Source organism: Chaetodon auriga, chromosome 8 (assembly GCF_051107435.1).
Source record: "Chaetodon auriga isolate fChaAug3 chromosome 8, fChaAug3.hap1, whole genome shotgun sequence".
Taxonomy (NCBI): Eukaryota; Metazoa; Chordata; class Actinopteri; order Chaetodontiformes; family Chaetodontidae; genus Chaetodon; species Chaetodon auriga.
Genome location: NC_135081.1, coordinates 23,166,720 through 23,184,543, shown reverse-complemented (window position 1 = coordinate 23,184,543; position 17,824 = coordinate 23,166,720). Strand labels below are relative to the sequence as shown.

At 41.6% G+C, this 17,824-nt stretch overlaps 1 protein-coding gene across 1 annotated transcript in view; it reads right to left on the bottom strand.

Moving 5' to 3' along the window:
* Positions 1-15,094, bottom strand: part of myom3 (myomesin 3) — a 53,647-nt gene extending 38,553 nt beyond the window's left edge. Inside the window, exons 1-5 of the mRNA XM_076737345.1 lie at positions 15,033-15,094; positions 12,926-13,052; positions 7,053-7,157; positions 1,487-1,640; positions 590-747 (exon numbers count right to left, since the gene is read on the bottom strand). Coding sequence (XP_076593460.1) covers positions 590-747; positions 1,487-1,640; positions 7,053-7,157; positions 12,926-13,032 — 524 coding nt within the window. The 5' untranslated portion in view covers positions 13,033-13,052; positions 15,033-15,094. The remainder of the gene's footprint in view (positions 1-589; positions 748-1,486; positions 1,641-7,052; positions 7,158-12,925; positions 13,053-15,032) is intronic.
* Positions 15,095-17,824: the final 2,730 nt, after the last annotated feature.

The following is a 17,824-nucleotide window of genomic DNA, read 5'->3' as shown; positions in this document are numbered from 1 at the left end:
GTGGTATTTTGTGATATTGTGGATGAATTATGAATAAATGATACCATGTAGGGCTGCAACTAAGGAAACTAAGAACTATTTTCTTTATCCATAAATTTGTTGTTTTGAATGATTCGTCTTATCTGTAAAACTGCATGTGATAATAATAATAATAATAGAAACTTTAATTGTATCTCACCTTTCATACAAAAAATGCAGCCGCACGTGCTCAAATAAATGACAAAGAACAAAGAAACATATAAAAAACAGTAAAAGATCACAGTCAAGACTTGTGAAATGATTAAATGGTTATCTTTATTGATCTGTTGGTTCTTAATTTTTGATCGACTGATCGATGAATTGTCTGATTGTTTCTGATATGTCAGAGTGCACATTAGCATACACCATGTGTGGTTTTTCCTGAAAGCTATAGCTCTGGGCCATGAGAATTTTTCTGCTCTAACCCACTCCAGCCAAGCGAGAAACTAAATTAAAGTGACATCAGTTTTCAGTGTGACCCAAGTAGTGGAATTTAATCGAAATTTCTCGAAAAGAACTCACTGTAGGCCAGTGGAGGCCAAAAGAGTGGAGTGCAGACAGAAGTTCTTACCATGTGACCTTTGGGGGTGGACAGCCCTGGACGGTACAGGAGAGTTTGACCGTCATGCCTTCCCAGACAGCGTGAGCCCTTAGAGGGATTGGAAAGTCTGGGGCCTTCTGACTCAGATGCTCCAGGTACTTCATGTGGGCAGATGCCTTCTTTTCTGCCTGCAGCACAGATAGATCAGGAAAGGCAAAGTTTTAAAGTGATAAGTAGATAGATTTTATAAATAGATTAAAAGTAATGTTGATAAATAGTAAGTAAACTTAATTCTCTACAGCAAGGGGCCATTTGCTTCATGAGTCATTAAAACAGAATAAGAGAAATAAACTAAGGAAACACAAAAATGAGAAACAGACAGTAGATAGTAAGGATAATCTGGTGGTGGTTATGCTCTGTAGAAACATCACAGTAAACAAGAAGTGAAAAAATACATATATTTAGCTCCCAACCACTAGAAACATTACTGATATATCAAAGAGGGTTAACTAGGTCACTAATGTGGCCATGTTTTTATTAGTATTTTTAAAAATATCCTCTCTACAGCCAGTCTCAAAGAAATTGACGCCCACTTTGAAGTTCATTCAGTGCACAACATGAATAAAGAGAGCAAATGTTGAAATACTCACTAGGTACCCACTGAGCACCAGCTCGCTCACATACAATAAATCAGACACAATCAGACAGCAGAATTCAAGACAAGGCACTCTCAGAGTTTGTGCTTATGTTCTCGTTCAGACTGTGCGTGCACTAATTCTGCAAGTGTTTGCTATATATGGTCTTAAATAAGCGGTTCTCAACTATATATCACTGACACCTAAGATTACAAGTACAGTTGTGAGCTGAAGCTGAATACAAGGCAGTCTTTGTTGCAAGTCATTCCTGAGACCAAAACTTGACTTTAACCTGGTTGCGAAGGGCCAGTTTGTCAACACGCGTGCGTAAGATGTGCTGGTTCCTGATCACGTCGACTTCCAGCTTCTCAGCCTCGTTCCCAAACATGGTCCACTTGTCTCTGTGGTACTCTTCATCAGCAGCCAGAGTTTCCTTCAGGATTTCCCTGGTGGAACACAGCACCAAGTTTTTAATTTATGCAGGACTCTTGTTTTTTGTTATTTGTGTGATCGTACTTTGTTGTTTAATGGCAGTGAATGTGCAGACATATAACTTTACAGCATTGGAGCAACTTTCAAATGAGCGATAGATTTGAGTGGTGGTTGTAACTATGTTAGTATGCACATTTTAAGTGTTTATTTGCAGCCGCACAAAACACTTTCAACCAAGACTAGATGTGAAGTGATTAGCTTCCTTTGGAAATTTTGAGATGCTGTCAAGACAATTCCAAGCTCCATCAGAGAAGGTGACAGGAGTAGAGACAGCAATTCAGACAAAGGTTTGAACATGATGTGTAAAAGCAGGGGTCGAGCTGTGAGAGAAACAAAACAGCAATTTTACATTGATTTTTTTTGTCACGTAAGCGTTTCTCTCTGTCCCAGTCCATTTGCAGACAAATGCTAGTTTTATGTTTTTTGGCAGTTTGTCGTTGGAAAGGCTCAGTGATGATTTCGGTGGTTTGCTGCTCCATTTATACCTACGTGTCATTTCACATGAGCACCATTCTGACACGCGTTCAAAGGTTTTGAGAACTTGCTCTTTTGTCAGTGGAATATCGAGGCTCGCTGCATCGGTTGATTCACATCACTGTGAAGAGGTGTGCTGTTGGCACTCTAAAATCTCCCACATGATGAACTGTGCCCAGCGTTGGCTTCATGAGGGGTCATCGAGAAGCATCTTTCCTGGGGAGAATACCACTGAATGGTTTCATGTTCACCATTCACTACTACCTTGACGACTTGCCAGTAATTTGGTGCCCCCTCCTACTATGAGCCCCGGGCCCCCCTTAGACATTTGTTCTAGGGCTGACACTGTGTGCGCCTCTCCAGGACTCCGTCAGGTGAGGACAGTTCAGATTGTTGCTGCGAGATGGCAGGTGGTTGTGATGGTCTATTCACTCAGAAGAAACAAATTTCGTCTTTCTTTGTCTAGTCAACAAGGTGGCATATTAAGTAGGGCAACTGTCATAACTGGGGACTGGTCCTTGATATATAGGGGTCTTTAAACAACACAGTGAATCCCCACCAGCTGTATGGCCACTGAACCTGCACATTGTAAAGGCTGATAAAGGGATAGCTTGGGTTCAGTGTGCCGACTGCCATCTACTGCAGATTAAACATTGACTACCCCAATTAAAAAAAAAGCAAAACAAAACAAATTATCCATCAGTGAAGCCCTCTGGTAGTCCTTAATGTATGCATGTGTGTACGGGTTGTATGTGTGAATATCTATTCATATGTACATGACATTGCACATCCTCTCATGTACATGCAGTTCATCCATATGCATGGAAATATATGAACTCCGACAGGCACAATCATGAATTTTGCCGCCTTTTAAATACAGTGCTTCAATACTCCTCTCTCTCATCGCCAGAGGAGTGTGTATCCTGAACCATCTTTTGATTGACAGTCCCCAGGGTTTAATTATTTGAGCACATACTTCACACACACATTGCCACAACAAACAGTGAAGACAGAATCTTAAATATTCTCAAACACTTCTCTGGTGGCCACTAGAGCATGAATGGCCCTACAAATGGTTGCGGTAATTCAGTGAAATGCACAAACGGCATGAATAAATATGCAAATAACTACATGCATGCATAGACGCATATGCAGACAAGTGCGTACCCATGCACACTCACGGCTTTGACTTTTTCTGCCACAGGCACGTTTAGTTAGTGTTTTTCATCTCTGTGGCTCAGAGATTTTGATCCTTGAGGGAATGAACCACTGGAACACATCAAATCAGTGGGTATGAGGGTGTTTATGGCTTAATTATTACTCAAAATGGAAATTTTAATATTGCTTATTGGTGCGAAGAACAGCAAACCCCTCCTGCCAAGGCAAACTAGGCATGTGTGAGCCAGCTGCATAATTTACATGTTACCCCTTACCACAAGGAGAAGAAACAATTGTGTGATTCAGATAGTGATGTGCGACTGGAGCCACACTTGCCCACACGCAAATATGTCGCACTTTCTTTTCTACACAAATCAAAACAAATGTCATGCTACCCCATCTCGCAACACTCAGTCCCTCCAGAAATAACGTGCCAGTCCTCGAGAGCTTTCAGTTTCATCCACCTTTCCATCCTCCCTCTTATCCAGGGAGAAGTCGTCCACCAGAACTAGATTTCCACTCTCCATTGTGAAATATCCATCCATGCCATATATGTCTCAGCACTTCTGGGGTGGTTTTTTGTCAAAAATGGATAAATTGGCTTCAACAGGTGGAAAAATCTGAACGTGAGATAAGGCAGGTGAATTGGAGCTGAGCACTTCAGCAGGTAGGATGCTCGTCGATGAGATGGAGGGCTGTGGTGGTGGCATGGGAGAGGGCACCTAATGAGACGCCAAGCTGGCAGGGCCACGTCGCTGCAGCTGAGGCTCATTACTGTCAGATGTGTTTTGTCTTTCAAAGGGGTGTGATTGCACCCTCAATGACTTCCCCCTTTTCACTCTCCCTCCTTGGCAACTCTATCTTCTAGTATTACTCATCTTCCCCCTCACTGCTCACTGTGACCTCTGTCCATCCATCTGTTTGCTGTTGCCAGCCACTTGACAGTCAAAGCTTCCTTTTATGGCTTGAAGGAGAAAATGTTATTTTTCGCATTGATGAGGAGGTCTACTTGCATACAGAGATGTCAAATCCGTTTTGACACAAGAGTCTAATAGATTTCTGGATGGATTGGAGAACAGACAAAGAAGCTGCCACTAAGCCTCCAAATGTGGAAGTGCTATTGAATCCTGACACAGTTACTTTGTGACTCAGACAGGGCAAGTTGCCCCTGGAGTAGGAAAGGGATTTTGGTAAAGCAAATCATGTCACAAGAGACAACAATCCCCTCGCTTCCTGTTCTGGGTGACCTAAACCTCTCTACTTTAGAATTTATTTTTAGATATGTGACGTCCTCGCCGTGACAGCTGAGCAGTAATCCTGTCCTGGCAACACGATCATAAGACACTTAAAAGTAAAAGATGGCTCACACATGTCATAAACAAAATCCTCTCACATTCTGATTCACTAATAAGTTAAAGACTCTCTGTCCTGGCAGGAAATTGAGTTCAGCCACCAGCTGTGTGCCGCCTTTTTTTCTAGTGTCTGCTAAATTTTCCCGTTTACCTGTAATTTCTGTTGGTAATCACATATAAATTACACGTCCTGGATTATCAAATCATTTTGAGTCTTACCGTAAGAAAGTCTGATGTTTGTGACTAGAGCTTTCAGGGCTGCAACTAAGAATAACTTCACTAGTGATTAATCTGCCATAACAGTGAAAAAGTCATTAGAGCACACAGTGATTTAAAAAAAAAAAAAAACATAACCAGAAAATTTGTGGCATTTTTGCTTGAAGAATTGGCTCCTTCCTCTTCTCCATCAGCCCAAAAATACAAATACAAAGTTCCACTGTATAACTCAATTGAATGGTTATGGCTGATTGGCTTCATAGCATCCTTGAGACAGCAAATGATGGGAGAAGTCCCCAGCTGGCCTTTTACAGACAGATCAGTGAAGAAAGAGCCCTGATTTTTGTTGTTTATTGAGACTTTGTTGGCATAAAAGCTCTTGTGCTGTCAATGGCATGCAGGCGAAAGCATCAGTGGAACTTGACCCACACCACATTCTCAAATAAAGTGGAAAGAGAGGATATGGTGTTGACTGCTGATGGAGAGGAAGGATTTTATGACAAGCACAGATCATTCAGGAAGGAAGTTCTCTGGAGGAAAGTGGAGGCCTGCTGCTAGTTTTTGGTTCAGTATGAGAAGAAGACACTCATCCACAGTTGCTGTCATTTTGTACCCACAAAAGACTCCCATCCAAAATAAGAAATAAAGATAATGTGCCCAAGCTGAGAGCTGCAGATGGACGAGATTTCAGTTTTCCGTCTGGTGTCACTGATTTCCTGCAGTGAAGCCCGGCTATTGGAAGCGGGGCTGCAGCAAATTATCATTTTCATTACCAGTTAATCTGCAGATTATGTCCCTGATTAGTCAATCTTTTGGTCTATAAAATATTGATTATGGAACATTAGCTTTTGATAAATGCTTTTATCATTAACTGGTTTTTCTGCATTAGTGAACTCTCCAGCAGGGTGGAACAGCTCATCTGTTGTGTCATTAGATAAGTGTGCAGATTTGTTGCCTGTGAACAACACTGTGACCCATAACTGGGGGTGACCAGCTAGAGATGTCCTGAGCTAATCGTAAGGATCAATATCAGGGCAGATCTGGGTATGCTTTAAATGATCGGAATCAGCTAAAATAAAGCTAATCAAATGTCGATCCTGTCTTTACTGCACTCGAGCGTGTGTGGTCCGCCTTAGGCTGTTGATGTGTCAAAACAGCTTTCCTTTACACCAGCCTATACAGCATTTCACTGCATATTGTAAGTGAGAGTGTGAATGTGAAAAATTATCTGCCATCACTGGTGCGAGTGACTGAGTCAGTTCTGACACCCAGATTGGCAAAAAATACAGATTCATTATAAGCTCTGATGCTGACAAGTCTTTTCTTCAATAGCTTTGCTCTGTCTTTCCTACAAACAAAGGTCAGTACAAAACCTTCATCCACTGCTGACTGTCGCTTTCGCTGGTTAAGGTGACAAACATAACTGGCAGCAGGTCATATTAGCTGTCGCTAATAAACATAAATCCATGATGTCATGCCAAGATAAAACTTTGCTGTTGTCAGGTTTATGTGCAGTCTGCAGGGAGTGTCTGTGCTCAACCAAAGATCATTGTGAGAGTACAAACTCTTTATGATCACGAGTGTTTTTGTAGTTGCAACAACGGCAACAGAGTATTGAATCTTCTCTCTAGCCGATGGCTTGGTATTGATTTCAGGAGTCCTTCTCCCAGTTGAACTTTCATTCATATCAGTTCAGTAATTTAAGACGATCAGCTTAATAATTTTCAACCAGTACCTTCAGCGTTGTGATAATGTGTCTTGTGAAAAATTCAGTTATTTCATTGTGTCAGTTAACATTTCATAATACTTCTATATGTAGATAGAAGTATTCAGGCCTCAGTAATGACTGAGATAATAACTATACTGCTAACACTTGTGTCTGTCCCTTTAACTTCTTATGGCGTTTGAGGCCATTGAGGACAATGTTGCAAATCAATGAGCAGGACTGGTTTATAGCAACATGACATTTTTATATGATTCATGCATCACTGTGATGCATGAACAGACACTCTTGTCTGATTATTTCACCCGTCCAGAAAATCTCTTGTGTCGAAATACATATTAATAATGTGACATAGAATTACATACACCCTAGTGTGGATGCTTTTAATCCACATCATCCACCACTCAGGTCTTGTTGGTGATCAACAAAAATGTGGATCTCACCATGTCCTGTGGCGGGGGAGGTTGTCCATGTTCAGAATCTCCTTGACGGACATCAGGTCAGCAGGGATGATGGGATAGTAGTCAGAGTAGGAGGCTTCCTCATCACTGGTGCATTCAGAGAGCATTGGAAAAATAAAGCAAAGCCTGATTAACACAAGATATCTTGCATATCATCAAATGACACAGGTGAAAGATTATAAAATAGATATTTTCCCTTGTCATCCTTCACAGTTATTTATTCTGTTGAGTGTTCATATTAGCATGCCCGTTCCTTTTGTCATGGTCTATGGCACATTATCCAATTTCAAGTTCATCAGATCATTATTCTCCTCTGCCACTAGACAGCAGCAGTGGCTGTCCTATTCTCTGTCTGAACAGCAGAGGTGGCAGTATGTCAGGGAGAGCTCGGGTAATGTAGACAAACATCATATACACGAGGTTTCATTTATTCAAGCACTCCAGAGATTCTGTTTAAAACTGGCAACTCTTATCTCCAGCCTGAAAACAGCTTTAATGCGTCGTTTTTTTTTGCCTCCTCTTCCTGTTGCGACGCATGAGCAAGGTAAACAACGACAAAGCAAACTCAAACAAAACAACATAAACTGCAAAGAAAGGAGAATCCACGAAAGACAGACCCCCTGTGAAACGTGATGTCAATATTGTCTTTTTGTCGCACTAATACCCCCTGTCAGTCTGCACGGCTCAGGGGTAAGCCACCAAGTGTGGTTCATTGTGGGGCATAGCAGATTTGTCACTGATCAGCTTAAACATGCTCCACAGTGTTTTTCCAAAATGTTACAAAGGAATTTGCAGCAGTTGGAGAGTTAAGAACAACGTATCAGAGTCAGAATCGGCTTCATTGGCCAAGTATGTGTACGCATACAAGGAATTTGACATCCGGCTTTAAGTTGCTCTCAATGTACTTGCATGCTTGCATACCAGTTACACTACTGCTGGGCTTAAAGGGTGTATGTGACCTCCCAAGTTTGTCTTCTATCAGGAAGGCATGGTTCATTGTTTTTAACACTCTTTACTAAACAGTAACCTCGTATCTGATCTCATTAATTTGCTGTTTGCCTCCCATGTGTGGGGTGCAAAGCCTAACACAGCTACTGAAGCAGGACAGTGTTTGACCTGTTTTCTCTCAAGTGTGCGAAATGTTATGATTATCCTCAGCTGCTTCTCCTCTGCCAGTGTTCCCCTATTGCTCACTGGTGTACAAACACACATGCTATTGTCTATAGGGAGCTTATATAATCAGGAGGAACTCGGAGCTGCTGATGTGAGCACAGGCAAATGGCCAGTGACGGTGGTGACAGTGTGGTGTTTATGAGCCAAAGGGTTGTTCACGGCACAATGGCAGTGACGTTCGTCATCATAGCATGCAATCATCCGCAGTGTTCAGTATTTAATCCGCAATGTGTCTGTGTCAACTGTTGGTAGAGCTGTTTGTGTTCCAGTTGATGAGCTGGAATGCAAACTGAACAAGAGGAACCAAACATACAGAGCAGTCACACGTATGGTAAAGTGGCTCTAAATCACAAGCGCTGCCAGTTGCTGTCTCTTCCTGGAGGGACTGACAGTAGTGTCTTCATCATGGGCACACAGTCATGCAGACGCATACAGGGACAATAGGCACACACGAGTAAGCCTACACGAAAGCACGAGCTCTGGATTTAAAGCACCAACAATAAACTGAGCTGGTCTTCTATGTGCACCCCCATAAACAGGAGAGGGGTGTGAGCTGTTAGCAGCAAGGTCAGGCAATGAAGCTGAAAGGCATTTGTGTAACAAGAGAAGCATTAGTTTCTGCTCTCTCTTTATCCACAGATGACAGTTGCTCTTTTAACAAGAGTAATTACAACCACAGTGAGAGGATATTATAAGTTAGAATGCTTTTCTTTTTTTTTTGGCTTTTGTTGAAGTAACGTGCATTGCTGTACTGAGAAGAATCAATACAAAAATCTTTTTTTTTTTTAAGTTTTTCTGCCAAAACTGTATATTTACTCAGGTGTGTGCTATGTAACACCCAAATACCGTTGCGGCTAACATCCAGCCTCAGGCATTAGTTCCAACAAGTCATCTTACAATGCAAATTGACAGGACTTCTCGTTTTCTTTTGTTTGTAAGCTGGGAAATTTCCCCATTTCACGGCGCTCAGCGGGCAACTTCTGCTTTTGCTGTCTTATTTTTTCCCTTTTGCTTTGTTTAGGTTCCCTGTGAGTGTGCACCGAGAGGCTTGGGCCGTTGAATAATGTTGTGCAGAGCCTGCGGCTGGGCAGTATCGCTCAAGTACAGCCCACAGATACATACACACAGACACACAAACACTCATCACATGCAAACACGAACATGCACACACATGTGCACCCACGCATGCAAACAAACGCACTGGAAAGAGCTGATAGTGCTGTTGTGTGCAGGAGAATGAGGTTGTGCAGTTATGCGTGTATAAACAACGGGCTTCCTCAAAATATTAACTTGGTGTAACTAGGAAATAAAAAAGAGGAAAACTTCTGAGAGGCACTGGATGATCTGCCCTCATTGTTGTATGTATGTCAACAACTTGTACTGAAAGTTGTCCTCCTCTTCTACAAACAAGAAAATCTAAACTCTGCAGGCAAAACAGTTCTCTTTTTGAGTAGTTTTGTTTGATAAACCTACCCAGAGGACACTTTGTTCAGTCTAACATGAAGATAAATTTGATTGTACTCCCATCAAAGATGTTGTAAGTACAAGTTTCACAATGCACCTGCTTTGTCTCTCACTTCTTTTTAATAAAGAGAGAGAGATGAACTCTAAGTTTGGCTGCACTAAGATTGGTGGAATAATTGCTTATTTTCATCATCCCTAAGGATAAAATGAGTTGAATTCCCTTTATTCTGCAATGGAGATTACAGACCCACAGGTTAGGCTAATTTAATGAGTCACTGCAGTAGGGGGGCTGTGAAATGAAGGAAAATTTGACTTGAGACTATTAAGGCAGGACCAGAAGTGATTCTATTAGATCTCACTGGAGTCATCTGGGAGCACTGGTGTGCCTGCCGTCTGATTTTTTTTTTTCTAGTTCATAGTATAATGGAATAGGTTTCTGTTACATTGCTGATATTTTACTGGCGTAATAATACATGTAAAAACATCTTAAAGCTCGTAGAGTCAGCAGTACATGGGTTGACATACCGAAACATTCTATCCTGAAATGTGACATCAAAAGAAACAAAATACGTCTCGGGTGAGATTCTTCTCAGGATTAATTTAGTTACTGTTTGGGACTTCTCATTCATGTTTGCTTAAAAGTTGAGGTTCAGAGTTCATTATTCACCTTGATGTTATTTTGCCATCTGCTGTTTCTAAGGTCAGGAATTAACCTCTACCCTCACATCTCAGACCTTACTCCAGGTCAAAGTGGAGCCAGTTGATGCATCACACAGACATTAAAAGTGAGCTGATGCTGCTGCCTGTTTCATAGCTTATTTTGAGAACTGATGTAGCTCAAAATGTTTGCGTTATTGCGGTCGCATTTGCTGCTGTTCATATTTGTCTTTCAAGCCACTGGATGACTGGAACACCTCCCATTTACTGGATAATGTCCACACGGCAATTACACTGCTAACCACAAAGCAACTGAGCTGCAACAGCAGTGTCTTCATTTATTCAACGGCCAACTCCACCCTGTAGTGTGTCAAGTGCTCATGTGTGTCCTCAGTCCCGAAAGGTGCAAAAAACTCTGCTAATACAATTTTAGATTGAGGTACAGCATCGAAATACTGCAATATAATACTATTGACATTTTGAGGAACATTGTATTCATGTTTAAGCTTGAGTTGGTGAGTGTGTGTGCATGTGTTTGTTTCAATGTAGTGAATCAGGACTTCGTCCTCAACCGGAGGCACCGTAATACCAGAGACGGACAGAAGACGAAGAAGGTCTCAACGATGTGTGTTTGTGAATACTATATGTGAATTTGTTGTGCTAGCAGCTACCACCAGTCGCCCAGAGGGTATTCTTGAGTGAATGTAGAAATGTCTCGCTGAGCTCAGAATAACCAGCCTGCCATATGTTTCTCCTTAATAAATACTGTGTCATCCTGCAACTGCAAAAACAAATCAGCTCTGATCAATCAGGACATCTTTGCAAACAATGAACAAGGTCATACTAATCAAATTTACGCACTGTATTATTTGATATAAGTGTATGTTTTGGGTAGAAACTGTAAATGCTTTTTTCTGATATGTATAAATGAAATGTAGCTTTAGTGTAAAACAGCCTCATTCTTAACAAATGATTTAATCTTTTAATCCTACATCAGTTTTTTTAATAAATGGATACATTTGCAAATGAGGGTGAGATAATATAACTTGGTTGCAACATGAATGTGTTTTTCTCTCATGAATTTTGGAGCCTAAAGTGCCATTTTCCTGATATTAGTGTAGCGATATCCCTTGTTTTGTCTCATTTCAAGAAACTCATTTCTGAAAAATGCCCGAAACAAGAGACACTGCACTGGAATAAAAGTGAATTATCTCAAACAATTTTTCCTCTTGTTTTTTTAATTAAAATCAGGGTTAAGGGCTGAATATGAGGCTTGATAACTTGTTGTAATGTTCCAGGTTGAACCTCTCAAGCTTCTATTAAATAATACTGATTATACAGCTTCCTTTAGCCAGAAAATACAGAAGCTGCGTTTTCCCAAAAGGTGGGAAAGTGAGTTTGTTTTCAGTTGGCTGGCAGTTCAGATTTCCAAGTAGGAGGTAAAAATAAATGGGCTGATGTCTTGTCCTCCCCCAGCTGTCACCTTTCTCATATCATTGACGACTGCACTTCGTCACTGTGAATGTATCTAGAGTGAATCCTTTAAACAGCACTTGTAATTGGATTCCCGGATTTTTGATTTTGTCTTACTTTATTCAAGTTATTCAGAGTGGTGCTGAAAGGATAAGGCTGGCAATATTCAGTATTCCTGATATTGTTAAAAAGATCTCATCAAAAGACCAAAACCAATGATGCGTTAGTCTCTCTGTCGGTACTTTTTGTCTTCCATAACCTGTCTGCAACATTCAACTCGAAGACCATTTGTTTCAGCTGAAGAGGTAAATATTTAAAAGCAAGCCTTGAATGTAGAGTTTCACTTTTAAAAAGAGGTTATTTCCCAATACAGGTCGAGATTGAAAGTTTTCTGAAATGTTGCTCAAACAGGTGTAAACAGTGTATTTGTGAGACTATTTTCAGCTGTGGATTTGGTGCACTTGTGAGGATTTGCAGTAGGGTGGCGTATGTGATGATGAAACTTGCTGACGTGCTTTTATTAGTTTTTGGACAACACACAGTGTAAAAGTGTCCAAATAAGCTCATGATGCAGCCTCATATTGTTAGGAAGTCTGTGCATTTGCTGCTGCAGAGGAGCTAAAGTTCCTGTTTATGAACACCACCGCGTCTCGCGACCATCCATCATCGGGCCGCTCCGCTCTCCACACTGCTCGCTACTCACTATGAACCAGGCTAAATTAGACTGAAGAAACCAGTGCACTCCTCCATCCCTAGATGGGAACCACTGAAATAAACTGCTACTCAGGTAGTTAAAACTAGCTCCACCTTGAGCAGCTACAACATTAAAAATCTACTTACACATTCATGTGTCAGTATTAGAAATTGGATATGTAATGATATCAGTCACCAGAACAAAACAAGCATTTGTGCTTTGATAGTTTGACTACATTTTGCTGATAATGCTTCTGTACTTGTACTTAAGTAATACGTTGAACACTGTGTGTTTTTACATTGTTGTATTACATAAGTAAATGATCTGAAAACTTCCACACTTCCATTTATCCTTTTTAACTTCCACCACTGATGTCAGGAGAGCATGTTTGCACCTGGAAGTGAAGGTCTTCTTCTTGATCTGGGAGGACAGCTGCATGCTGTGAGACATCTGGGACGACTGCTCCTCCTGCTCTCGGTGTATCACCGTCCTGGTTTCCATGGTAACCCCCCAACCGGCACCTGTGGAGGGAGGGGAAGCTGGGAGTGAGCATGCAGAGGTGTGTAGGAGGCAGCGCCATGCAGAGTCAATGGCAGTCTGTCAGACACGAAAGGCTCGGTAGCCTCGGCCAGGAGCGTAACTGTATTATATTTGTAAGCAGCACTGTTGAGTGCAGATGAGTCACAAAATGAATGGCCACTTTCCACTGTAGACACCTCAGCCTTGGCAAGAGACATAACCATGTATGTTGTGCTCTGTGTTCAGAAGGGACCTTACTTTACTTACATTTTTAGTAGTCAGATGAGGTGGTGAAGTAATGACTATCCCATACTGTGCTGGTGCAGGATTGTGGATTGGTCTCAATCCCTCATCCTGAGAGAATTATAATTGAGCCCAAGGGGTGTGATTAAAATGTATGCAAAATGCTAACTGCACCATTTAGGTCACTGTTAGAAAAGTGCTATCTGAGGGAGCACAAGTCTTCTAATATCTGAGATAAGTGTGTTGGGACAGGCAACCCGAAGACACAACCGGGTGCTACTAATAACATATTGTGTCTGAATCAATATTTGCTGCAGTTACATCCTGGATCTAAATAGTCGTGCATCAAACTTATGTCAGCCTCTTGCCTTCCATCTGCTAAGGAGCGGCAAACACACCTACCATAAGTGGGTTCGATTTGAAATGTCATTATGCACTTTGGGGAGGAAAGCTGGTGTCTGAAATTCAGCCATCAGCAACAGATGCAGTCTTGAAATGTCTGTTAATCTGTTATCCTTTGGATTTTTGTTTTTTTACATGTCTGATAATCCATGAAATCAGTCAATCAATGAATCAGGCAGGGCTATAACTTCTAGTTATAGGCAGTTTCTTCAATTAAAGGTTCGGTCTACAAAATGTCAGAAAATTATGAAAAATGCAATCCTATTTTCAGAGGCCAAAGTGTCCTGTTTTGTCAGACCACCAGTCCAAAACTCAGATATTCAGTTTGCTGTCATACAACTAATGGTCTCAGCTTTAAAAGTAACATATAGTCATATAGTCTGTTTTCACCTTTCTGTCTTTTTTGAGCTATTTTGAAATGAATTACTTAAAGTCATTTAAACTATATTGTTTTTTTTGTTTTGTTTTTGTTTTTTTTCCTTGTTTTCATTGGAGTCCAGTGTGGCTTTAGGCATAAACATGGAGAAAAGGTGTGTTTATCCCATGTTGAATGCATCACCCCTTTGTGGGTTGTTGAGCCACTAATAATTCATCGGTTGGGGTTGGCCATGCTGCTGCCCACTCCCTGCCCGTCATTAATCATGCGGCTGCTCTGGGAAGTGAATGCAGAACGCACCCAACAAACAGAATCAGGTCGCGCCAGAGTGAGAGCTTCATTCATGCAGTCCCACTGGCAACCACCTGTGTTAGTGCAATAAACAAGCTTAATGCGTTATTTCTTCTCATCTCCTTCAATTACCTCCTGGAGAACAGCAGCAAGTTAGCTAACTGGCTAATAGGCTAGGAGGCCAGCTGACTCCCCTGTTGCTCTTTTTGTGGCTCACTGTTGTTGTGCAAAGAGGGAGCTTTGTTTGAACACTGCTAATGGAAGGTCGACCTCTGGCACATTAAAATTGATCATTCTCCGTGGGTAGGTCAGGATCCTGGGCCCCTGGAGGGAGGGGAGCAAAAGCAAAGCTGTGCTCCTTTCTACACACAGTGCAGTTTTCAAGTCTCTGGAGTGAATTGAGTGCTCAGTTTCCAAGTCTGTGATGATGAGACTCTAAAGAGAAACAAGAGAAAAACCTTTCTGACAATACAAAGACAAAATAAAACAGCATTATGCAGGTGTATCATAGAGGCACCGAGTGGGAACTTTACTTCTGCTCCATGTTGTGGTTTTATATTTCACTGAGGGTTATCACACACTCTAATGCATCAGTAACCTGTCTTAAAACCTGTCGTATGCCATTTGTGCTAGATTTAGATGAAAGCTGAGTAAAGGAAATCCCACTCACGCCTTCTTTAAAGAAACGGGTGAAGTCCTCCGGGTGTCAAAGATCTGTAGGACGGATATATCCCACTTCCTTATCTGTCTTGCCTGTCTCTCTCCTTGAAGATCTTATTCAATCCTGCTGTCTCACCTCTCTGTGTTACCTCTCACTGTCTGTCTGTCTGTCTGCGTCTACCTCACTCCCTCTATGCCTCTCTTGATGAAATGGTGAGGGTGACCCTGAACACAAAGTGTCCTTCAGTGCCAAGTATGTGGACAACACAATGCTCTCTCATTCTTAAGTTGGTAAATATAGACCAATGACACCTCCCCTGTAAACTACACACACACACATTCAACTTAACACTACACTCAGTCCTAAATGGAGACACGAAACCACCACAGGCACATACACACACACAGATCATTTCCATCAGTCAGCGTTACAGACAGCTCCGAGGACAAGCAGCTAAGAGATGACACCATCTCCCAGTACAATAAGAGAGGTTGGACCAAATGACCCGAGCAGCTGAAAGGAACAGCTGGAATGGCCTCAGGAGAACAAGTGGCTGCGGTGGAACTACAAATGTCTGCTCAATAACTGTCACTGAAAGAAATATATATTTATTTCAGCCCTCTCAGCGCTATCCCACCTGGGTACAAAGAATCCAAAATTAAAGGCAGAGAAATGACAAGTGGGAAGACAGAGGAGACGGCGGGTAGAGAGGGAAGACGCAGAGAGAAAAGGAGGAAGAGAGGAAGGAGCACGTCAGCTGTTAACTAGAGAAACCTTTGGTCCCTCCTTATTAAGAACCTGACCTTGGACTCAGTTTTTAAAAAGCAAGAGGTTAATAATGTGGAGGCAACACCTGAGACTTCCCACCTGACCTTCTGCTTCCATTTCTTCATCTCATCCTTTCACAGCTCTTCCACCTCTTCGATCTTTTGTATTGCTCCTGCAAGTAATATAATCCGTTCATTGTGCCATTTTTGGTGTAAACACATTTTATTTATAACTCATATATAATGCTAATATATAAACTCATATCTCGTGCCTCCAAAAAGTCAGAGTTTGGAGCTAGCTTGTGCCAAATATGTTGTCAACTGCACGTTCATGTCCACCTGAAGATAACTTTTATGATTCCACTATCAGGTTATGCTTTATGATTAAGCTGATGATATTCCCATCAGTTATGACTGTACTTTGTTTTTAGTGCTGACAAATGCAGTCATGCTAAAAGGCTAAACTAAAAGTTGATGAGCATGATTAACGTAATACCTAATAAACTGCTAAACATTGATGTTTTGATTTTATGTATGTAATGCTGCTGCATCCATCTCCCACTTGTACTGTATTACTGCTTAACTACTGTGCATTGCTCAAGGTGTTTCTCAGTGACCAGTACTGGTATCATTAGTTGTTGATGTAGTCGTACTGGGTTTCCCCTAACCCATCCCCTTTTCTGTACTCTCCTTGTTCTTCCTTCTCTATCATTTTATAGTGATTTGATTAGTTCCTGGAACACGTCCACTCTTCGTTAAACAGGGTTTTCTCTTTTCTGTGTGTGTGTGTGTGTGTGTGTGTGTGTGTGTGTGTGTGTGTGCGTGTGTGTGTGTGTGTGTGTGTGTGTATGCACTGAACAGCTTTATTCTTTCTTCCTCCACAAATGATTTGAAGGAAGCCCACATTTTATTCTGATTAACTGTGTTGGCGTCATTGTATTGTCGTGTGTGTGTGTGTGTGTGTGTGTGTGTGTGTGTGTGTGTGTGTGTGTGTGTGTGTGCGCCCGCCCAGTGGTGCTGACTGACAGGGACTAAAAGCACACAGGGGCTGTGAGGAAAGAAGGCATCACTCAAGGCCACAGCATTGTATGGAAGGATGGGGGGGTTATTTATAAGCTTTTAGTGGCCCCACCTGCCTCTGGAATATCACCACACAATACAAGCTACGGTTGCCAGACCTTCTCTTCCCATCATACATCAGCAGTGACTGTCAGACTAAGAATAACTACTGGGACAAAGCAGCTGAGGGCCACCTTTATTAGTTTTTCTTCTTTTGGAAGACTCCTCAGCTTCCAGCTCCACCAGAAACATCTCATGCCAGTGTTGTCCTCTATTTCTTACAGTGCTGATATTAGGAAGGGGGGTGGGGGGGGTGGGGGGTGGGCTGCTGTGAAGAAGTTTCTGAAGTACTGCCAGGCTTAAAAACTCAACCAGTGCAGCCTCTGTCTGTTTGGTGCCTAATTTATTTAAATCACTAATGCAAATCAGTTTGGTTGCACTTGCCCAGAGCTCCTGAAGCACAAAATATGTAATGAGTTTGTACATGTACCAGGTGAAACATGTATGGAAAGCCAACTGGGAATAAATATTTGCCGCACACTCAGAATGACATACCGTGTTTTATTAATCATTAATACTTATTCACAATTCATGCCTGCTCTGTGCTTTTACTCGCATAAATTATGAATAAAAGCCAGACTCAGTGTGACTGTGTGGCAAACATTTATTCCCTGTTGGATGTTCTTGCATTTTATCTGCACTGCACAGATGCAGAGGATATCATACCCTTAATGTATGGGTCGCTGTGATGTGACAACTGAATTTGATGCCACATTCAGGTCACTTTGTAGGAAACAAGTGAAAGAAGTGGAGGATGGTTGAACAACTTGGAATGTATAACTTGTTGGAGGGCTCACATCCAAAATATTTTATTTATGGATTTAAACAGTTATGTATAAAAGACCTGTAGCAGCTTTGCATGGAGCTTTGGACTTTTAACTGCTAATTTAGATTTTTATAACCATGAACTCCTGA